At 33.0% G+C, this 9,409-nt stretch overlaps 1 protein-coding gene across 1 annotated transcript; it reads right to left on the bottom strand.

Annotated features, from left to right (window-relative positions):
* Nucleotides 1-6,271: 6,271 nt before the first annotated feature.
* LOC120216368 (zinc finger protein GAI-ASSOCIATED FACTOR 1-like) lies at nt 6,272-8,787 on the bottom strand. Its single transcript, XM_039213811.1, has 4 exons — nt 8,617-8,787; nt 8,113-8,509; nt 7,773-8,020; nt 6,272-7,450 (listed from the first exon to the last, which is right to left on the bottom strand). Exons 1-4 carry the CDS (start codon nt 8,738-8,740, stop codon nt 6,684-6,686), a joined length of 1,536 nt encoding a protein of 511 aa, XP_039069742.1. The 5' UTR covers nt 8,741-8,787; the 3' UTR covers nt 6,272-6,683.
* Between the last annotated feature and the right edge of the window lie 622 nt (nt 8,788-9,409).

The raw sequence follows: 9,409 nt of genomic DNA, 5'->3' as shown, positions 1-9,409 counted from the left end.
TAAATATCTTTTTTTTAATATCATGACAAACTAATACCAAAAATTTCTTTAGATATATCAAAATTTACAACTAACTCTAAAAAATATACGTTCTACCATACTTCCTTACATTATTATGTGTTCCGAAAGAATGACATTAATACCAACAGAGATTAAAACAAAATGCTCAAGTGAAAAAATCAAATTTTAAAAGGGGCTGGAAATAAAAATCAAAGGACTAAAGAGCTTAACATATATTTGTAATATTTTAAATTAAAATATTTTACTTTTCAAAAAATCAATTTGGCTTTCGAACTTAAATAACAATGTAGCCCATCAACCACATCACTAGCTACCGTGAACAGCCACGTCAACTCCGTGAAATATCATGTTAGCATCTAACGATCAACGATGAAAATCATTAGTCAAAAGATTACATTATATTCTTTTGCTAATTTCAAGGGTCACAGTAAATACAAAAAAAAATCAAAGACCACATTAATTTTTCTTTTGGGAAAATACAAGGGCCTCATGTATCTTTTTTTTTGGATAATTTTAAATTTTATTACCCAAGATGCAGAATTCTTCTATAAAAAAAATATCCCTTAATTGGGATAAATTATAGCCTACTAACAACGAAATGGATGGTCAAACACCCCAGTGATTACAGAGGTAAATATTCATACTATTTGATCTATTTATATTCATTCCTCTTAATTGAATACCTACAATCTGCTTAATAGAGTTCACAATTTCTTTCACACTTCTTGTGCTTTCTCAGTATAGTCTTCTATTTCTTTCCTCCCACATGGAATAAATTAAAGCGCACCAAGCAAGTTTCAAGATAATAGGGAGAAGGGATTTACCTTTCCAAACTCTACAGGCCCAGTCTAACATGCTCACCCATGGTAAAGTAGGAGTGCCAAAGCCGAAGAGCCAAAGCCGGAGAGAGTAAGAATATTATTCCATACGGAAAGTGTCAGAGTACAGTCACTGAACAAGTGGTCCCTAGTCTCCGTAGCCTCCTTGCAGATTATACATGAGCCTTCAGTAACAATTCACATTCTATGAAGCCTCTCTTTAGTTGGGAGTCTATCTAGAAGCGTCATCCATGTAATTATGCTATGTTTGGGAATGTGTAGAGGAAACCATATTAATTTGTGCCATGAGACTTATCTCCTTTTACCCGTAGTTCTTTCCAGAAATCTTTTGTTTTAGAAGCTCATGTAGATAAAACAGGAGTAGTAACTGCCCTGAGTTTCAATAAGCGCCTGAAACACCAACTAGAATTTGCATTATCATCTATGGACAGGAAGTCTTGATCTTTAATCCTTTATGCCCAAAGACCCAATTAATAATTAAGCTCATTTTATTGTCTTTGTATCAAAATTGATTAAACTCAAAATGGACCTCATTAAAAACACATACAATAGAGCATGGCACATCTATACAATATATGGCTAAATATTATTACATTTTCATTATAATTTGACATTAAAATTTTAATTTTAATTTAATTTAGTTCGTAAATTTTCATTCCATGAAATATACTCTCTCATTTAGTTTAGTTAAGGTAAAAATATGTTGTTAGTTAATTAATAGTTTTCATTCAATATTAATTGTTTTGATTAAAAATTTAAATGTTGAGAGTTTAAAATGCTAAAAATAGATAATAAAATAATTATTTAAATAAATATTAAGGAATTAGTTTTGATATTATGTCCTTTTCCTAATGGGTATCACGTTTGTAAAAGAGCTGTCTGTTAAACAGAAGTAATTTTTAAAATAATTAAAAATAAATAATATTTAATAATATTTTTATGTATTTAAATATATAACTTAAACAATTATTTTTATATTAAACTTACAAAAATATGATAGTTTAAGTGAAGAAGACGCTAAGCAAATAGAAATCTGAAATGTAATGTGATAATTGAGTCTTGATTTCTATCTCACATATAAAATTAAAATTAGGAGGATAAGTCGTAAACAGTGAATTGCTTATTTCTTTAATGATGAATGGTCAAGGAGCCTTCCTAATCCCCCAGCTGGTCTGTTTTTGCTAGAATAGATAAGGGTCGAATACTAGCAAACTTAAGACTGCCTCACCTGACATTCCCAGCCTAAGGATTGTAAACAATTTCATTCAATAATTAAATTTGTTTTCTTTTACTTTTTGTTTTATTTTCTTAATGTGATTTCTACGATAATCTCAGTTCTCGACCAACATTACAAACGTTAAATAGGAAATAGGGAGAGAAATTAATAACTAGAAAATTTCTAAAATATTATTTTTTAAAATAAATATCTTTTCAAAATATACAAAATATAAAATTATGATATTAACAAGCAGATGGTTTCAAAGTCAAATATATTGAGAAAAAAAGTGAATTTAATTGATGAATTTAATATTTATATTAAATTCATAGTCTTTTGACTATTGTAAATTAAAAGCTAATTTTTAATTTGAATATTAGTAGGATAATTATTTTTTTAATAAGTAAATTTAAAAAGTTATTTGTTATTTTTTTAATTTTAAATATTAAAAGATAATTATATACTTTTGTATATTTCAAATTAAAATAATATATGTTTAAGTATAATAGTAAAAGGAGTTTACCTTTTGACCATTGCAAATTAAATATATTATTTAATTTAAATATTTATAGGATAATTACTCTTTGAATATGTTAATTTGAAAAGGTATTTGTTACCTTTTTAACTTTGAATATTAAAGATAATTATATATTTTTTGTATATTTTAAATTAAAATAATATATATTTAAGTTTGAATGGTAAAAAGAGTTTTATCTTTTGAATATTTCAAATTAAAATATATTCTTATATGTTTAAAGTTGAATATTAAAAGATATTTGGTTGAATTAAATCACTCTTGAAAATCTCCTATAAATAGTGAGTAGACTTGTTAGATTTTTCACATCTTAGAATTGAAGAATTTTTTTTTCTCTTGAAAAATATTTTTTCTCCTTAGAAAATATTCTTTTTCTTCTTAGTTTTCTTGTGGTAGTTGAAGGCAAGAATCGTTCGTGATATATGCAGATGTGCTACTGTAGCTGATCATAAGTTGTCGAAAATCTGTCTTAAGGAAACTGTGTAGCGACATGTCTCAACTGATTCCGATCGATAAATCAAAATAAAAGGAGTATTTTATTTATATATATATTTATCTTATCTTCTAAGAAATTTAACATTTTTTTGTTTATTTTTTCAGGATTGATTACGTTTCAAATTGTTATTTTGGATAATAATTTCAAGATAAGAGTGAACTTGTTCCATTTATTATCCCTTCATTCCCTTTGATTTTATAATAATATTTATTCATTATTATTTTCTATATTATTCTCGGACTAATGTGTGTAATTTTTCTAATAAAATATACACAAGCAGGCAACATTAATCTTATAACAGCCCTATTAAAAAAAATCAGATTTTAGCTTTTGCATGAGTAATTTAAATCATAACACACAAATTTAATCCATAATGAAATTTAAATAAATACAAAGCTCTCCGACGGAACCCATAAATCATTGGGAAATAACATTACAAAGAAAAAGGATAATGCAAGGTAAAAATGCGTCAATAGTGGAATCAAAACGATAGAGAGATTGGAAGTGGTGAAAGGAAAAGCAATAGAAAAATAATACAAGCCTTAATGAGAGAATAGATTCTTGAATGCGTAAGTAAGAAGTTGAAATGATTTTTGGAGAGAAAATATGAGGAAAAAAATGAATTCCGTATTTTCCTTTTTTCCCTAGGCCAATGATACCATCAATTAGATTTTAATTGTGTTATTAACAAGTCGATTTTGAGGTGGGCAGTGTTTGACTAGTGCTTGTTAATAATTTTTGTTGCTCGACTTGACTTGTTGCTCGTTAAGTTCGTTAAAATTTTGCTCGACTCATGCTCGTTAAGAAAATTGTTACTCGACTAGTTGTTCGTTATAAAAAATTAACGAGTTGCTTATGAACTTATCGAGACGAGTTGAACTTTGCTCGACTCAATTCGTTAAGGTCTCGAGTTGAGCTCGAGTTTGAGTCAAGTCAACTCGAGTTGAGTTTTTACTAAATTTTGATCGAGTAGAGTTTGAGTTACTCAACTCATTAAGTACCCATAGTGTCAATGTCATTTATTGGCGTTGATATAATGATTGAAATTAAAAAGAATTTTTATTTATTTTTTCTTAAACTTTCTTTAAAGCTTTAACTTTTTCTAGATCCAGAGGAAAAAATGTTAAATATACCTTCTTCGCTTATCAAATTTTTAATTTCGAAATATGTTGAATCTGACCTATTTACCGTTAAGAGTTTCAATTTTCAAGAATCCAAAAACCTGTTCATTTTCTCTGTTATTATTATTTTTATTTTCTTTTTTTGAGCTGTTGTTATTGTTGTTGGTTGCTCAAGTGACAGTAAAGTGAAGGTGAATGATAATTTAGTCTAAAGGCCAGATCAATTTTTGGTCCAATGTAAAATGTGATATTGAGCCCTTAGTTGCTATGGTTTTACTCTTTATTTTCTTTCGCATGTCATTAATCATGCAAAAGTAAATTGAGTACCTTTAATCTATTCACATTGAATAGTAATAAAATATAAATGATGAAATTTTGTTATAAAATTTAAAATATTTTTAAGTAACTAATATAAATTTTAATTTAAATACATAAAACTATACTTTAGTTATTAAAATTATAACATATTTAATAAATTTTAAAATAAATTTTAAATTAAATAATTAAGAGTAAAAATGTAATTTCACTCCAAGAAAATTCCACACCAAAAGTTCAAAAAAATTGACTTTTTAAGTTGGATGGATAAACACTTTTGTACCATATTTTAGGATAAAAAGATATATATATATGTGATATGAGGTCTGCTACTTGTGTATCTGCACAAAATTAAAATGAAATTAACAGCTGAGTTTCAAGACAGACTCCCCTGCAGTTATTGGCAGGGAGCAAGACCATCCTTCGAAATGTAGGCATCACATGTTTATATATATGTAGTATAATTGAAACTGATGATACCGAGGAAGATGCCACAAATTAAAAGGAATGGGGCCCTTGCTTAATCCATCACTCCCCGTTAATGTTGACTAACCACTGCAAAAAAAGGCAAGCATCAATGTCTCATTATCCACCCCGACTTGACCTATCTTGTTATTATTAACACACCATGCCATATAGGGGTATGTAAATCCAGGTATCCGGATTTTCGGATATTCGAAATTTTTGGGTCGACGATTTTTCGGCCCGTGTTTTGACCCAGATATTACGGGTATTTGGATTTTACGGGTATCCGGTAATCGGGTATTCGATACTTGGTTTTTATTTTTTTATTTTTAAATTATTAATTTAAAAATATATATACACAAATTTAAATGTTGGAAACTTCGAATTACATACTCTAATATCCGAACATAAAATTTAAAAGTTCAAAATACAAAATATAATAATCCATAATATAAATAATTTATTATATTTTATATAATTATATATAAAAAAAATAAAAACTAACCGGGTACTCGGGTAACCGGGTACCAGGAAAAACTAGATTTTGTGACCCGTGCCCGACCCGGGAAATGTCGGGCCGGGTACCCGACCCGGCCGGGTAATTTTTTTTAGAGAATTACCCGATTTTTTTTAGATTCGAGTCGACGGATCGGGTCAACCGGGTTGGGTAATTTTGCACACCCCTAATACCATATATATCAAAGTGATCACCTTAAAAAAGGCTTCAAAGTTAAATATATAAAATTAGCTGACCCTATTCTCATATGTAATGGGATAAGGGAGAGGTAGGGTACTAGACTGGCTCCCAATACCAGGTTGAGAACAACTTTCGTGAAAGACCTCCGTTATGATTGCCCTCAGTAGAACTCGATCCTACGACCACAAAGTTAAGAGCCTTGTGCTCTACCAACTGAACTAGACGGACAATTCTTCAAAGTTAAATATCTTAACCGCAAAATCAGATTGGGGCTTTACGACAATGGAAGCAAGGGGACAATTGTCTAATACAGTTAATGTCCTAGCTAGAAAGTATCATTGAGATTACATGTTCATGACTTTCACAACCCTTGAGAAGGGGACCCCAATATTTGTACATGAAAATCACATTACAATGGCACACTACCGAGTTACTGTATTCTCCTTTATCTGTTATCTTGATATAAAAATAATTCATATTATATACATTTTGATCATTGGAGTCCATTCTCGCTCCCGTTTCCAATTCTTCCATAGATGGAGAAGTGACGAGGTTTCCTTGGAAAATAAATAAAACAGACAAATATAAATTAATTGCAAATAAAATAAACACAATTACAAGTGGAACCTTAATCCACGCCAAATAACCACATCAGAATCATCCAAAATCCTTCCATTTACAGCAACTTTGCCATCCCATTGTTGACTAGGAAAGATTGCTGTTTTGCTGATGTTTCCCTCAAGCTTGATACAAGCTCCTATACATCCAGTATCCTATTACATCTGGTTCTTGAGTTTTAGCTTATACCACAAGGAAGCCGTTTTTGTCCTGATAAGCAGCAGAACAAAGAAGGATCCCCAACGGCCTCTTTGATGGCTTGATGCTAACCTCTACCACGGCAATTCCATATCTAAAATTACATATCGCCATTGTTTTCTTCTGTAACACTGTAGCCTGTGCAATGTATAGTTTCCCAAGTCATGATCTCCTTATGACGTCCTTGAAATCTCCACCTCCAAACAATGCTGCCGCTGCATCCACGTCAAGTCCACCTCCAATAGAGGTAAATAGAGCTGACAGGCCACCGTTGGGGCTGCCACTGGCAGCCACCCCTAATCCGAGAAAATCAAGTGTAGTTTGCTTTGGACCGAATACAGGGGTTCCCATCATCAATTCCTTTAATACCGAACTTCTATCACAAGGAAGCCCGAGTCCAAGCCCTGCTGCAACAGAGGCATTGTTGGGCTCAACTTGTCTCTTACCCCATTGCAAATTTTCTTGCTGCGCTGATGAAGATGATGAAACAACACCGAGACCACGAAGCAAGGATGCATTACTTGCAGCTGCTCCCATCTGAGCAGCTTTCTGCAGTAGGGCTGTGGCCGACATAGCAGGTTGTGGGGGCGGTACATACTGCTGGCGCTCTTGCCCTGCATTTCCGAATATCGATGAGCCATGGCTGGTTGAGAGGCATAGAGAAATTGGTTCAATGGATGTAGATGGAGCAAGGTCAGCAGGACACTCAGGTGGACCCATTGCTCGAATTAAGTCGGTGAAAGCCCGAGGTTGTGGAGGTGTTAAGCTCGCAGATGCAGTAGAGGATGCAAATAAGCTTGCAAATACACTGCTGCTGCAGCTACTACCATTGCTAACTGAGCTGACACCACTGCTACAACTTCCATTTAAGCCAGCTTGTGCCGGAGCCGGAGCTTCTTCCACGATAGAATTCGGATCTACAGCCAACTCTATAACAAGATAGAAGGCAAATAAAACCATAAGGGAACCTGATTTAAAAGTCTAAAACATGAATCGGTAATGGATTACTTTCTACAATTCCATTTTTCTTTTATTTTGGCTTTTGAATTTGCACAAATTGATTCTTACGATTTAGAAAACGAATTTATTTCCCTCTCTATAACAACAAAGACCAAACTACTACGCTCCAAGATTTATCCAAAGACATAATAACAACAAAATAAAATTGTCTTTGTTGTTAATTCCAAACAAAATCAGAAAGGACAAAATTGAAGCTGACAAGATGCAAAAATTTCCTGATTATGTATTTACCAGAACTTTGGATTGGCATAACCGAAGTCATTGCACTTGTTGACTGAGGCAGAGCTGGTGCTGAAACCTGAACCTCTACTGGTGCTGGAGCCGAAACCGGAGGCGGTGCAGGCTGAAGGGCTGGTGATGGTGATGATTCCACAACCAGGACTTTCGGGTCAGGTTCAGAACTGGGATCCGTTTGAGCTTTACCACTCTCATCAGCTAACGCATCACAAAAAGCTCTGTGCGTGATGAAACTATCTCTCCTGCAAAAAAGACCAAAACGAAATTAGTAATCAGGAGGAAAATATTCATTTTCCCCCAAAAAAAATTGAATCTTTAGATAGTTTTTGAGCACCTGGAAAACAGGGTACCACAATCACATTTGTACTCTCGAGTACCACAAATCTTAGAGTGAGCTTTCCAATCCGATTGAACAGCATATTTCTTAGAACATTTATCGCATTTCCACTTCTTTTCTCCATGTTTTCTGCAGAAATGTTTCTTAATTCCCGTAAGATCGCCTAAAGCTCTCGTCGGATCGTGATGCACACAAGTTGGCTCGGGACAAACATAAACCCTCTTCATCACTTCCTTACTGGATCTCTGCCTAAGCTTCCATGGTAAATTATGACCTCTTCTATGAAGCTGAAGATTTTGGTCCCTTTGAAACCCTTTGTTGCAGATTTCACAAACAAACCGGTTCGTGGCCATGAGAGTCTTTGGAGATAAAGCAATCACCTCTGCATCTGGATCTGTAACAACTCAAAAACAACAAATGAAATTGAAAAAAAAACCCCAAAAAACAGAAGGAAAAACAAACTGACGATTGGATATTTAATTATTTTATATATTACAGTACCTGGCATTCCAGGAAGACTACGTTTCTTCTTGATGGTGAATTTGGGAGGTGGATTTTGGTTACCGGAGGAAGAGCCGCAAGTGTCGCCGGAGACGGTGGAATAATTATCTACGTCGACCGGCATGGCCTAAAAACAGAGTTTTCTTTAAAAAAATCAAATTACAAGACAAAAAAAGGAGATGGATTTTTATTTTATTTTTGTAAAGCTTTGTTTTCCAAGTCAGTCTGGGTTATCTACCAGTCAATCTGCTTTTTTCTCTTTTACATATTTAATCCAACTACCAGCTCTCCATGCTAAGCCTTTGACCAAATTCACATTACCCAAAGAAGCTTCAATGATAAAACCCAAACACTGAAATCAGCTCTCTCAGTTCTGGAAAGCATCGAAGTTTCAATCCAAAGCCCCAGAAAGCAAATCCAATGAGGAGAACCCCAGCAACTGAAAGATCCAACAGTCAGAGCTGAACACATAAACAAATACAACAGGGAAATAGGATCAGATATAGATAAGTTATACTATTTACACGTTTCAAAAAGAATGCATAGAAAAAAGAGACAGGGAGCTTCGTGTGAAAGTTTTATAGAAAGAAATAAAGCAAGGAAGAGAGAGACTTCAAATTTCATCTTTTGTTGCTACTGCTACTATTGCTGGCTTTTTCACAAGAGAGAAAGTGTAGGAGTAGAAAAAAGATAAAACTGATTTTAATATTAATGTTTTGAGTGAGATTTTCGGCAACTTGTCGGGACTCGGGAGATGCTGTTTTGTCGTGTAGTGAATTGGTCGGATCTGAAC

The sequence above is a fragment of the Hibiscus syriacus genome, unplaced genomic scaffold (genome assembly GCF_006381635.1).
Source record: "Hibiscus syriacus cultivar Baekdansim isolate YM2019G1 unplaced genomic scaffold, ASM638163v2 tig00110160_pilon, whole genome shotgun sequence".
Taxonomy (NCBI): Eukaryota; Viridiplantae; Streptophyta; class Magnoliopsida; order Malvales; family Malvaceae; genus Hibiscus; species Hibiscus syriacus.
This window is presented reverse-complemented; position numbering and strand designations above follow the sequence as displayed.

What these genes read in the sequence shown, in the direction of transcription:
- LOC120216368 (XM_039213811.1), bottom strand. Translation starts at nt 8,740, where the DNA reads ATGCCGGTCGACGTAGATAATTATTCCACCGTCTCCGGCGACACTTGC. An exon ending in TAGTCTTCCTGGAATGCCAG is followed by an intron (nt 8,510 to 8,616) that starts GTACTGTAATAT and finishes GAGTTGTTACAG; the next exon opens with ATCCAGATGCAGAGGTGATT. An exon ending in TATGCCAATCCAAAGTTCTG is followed by an intron (nt 7,451 to 7,772) that starts GTAAATACATAA and finishes ATCTTGTTATAG; the next exon opens with AGTTGGCTGTAGATCCGAAT.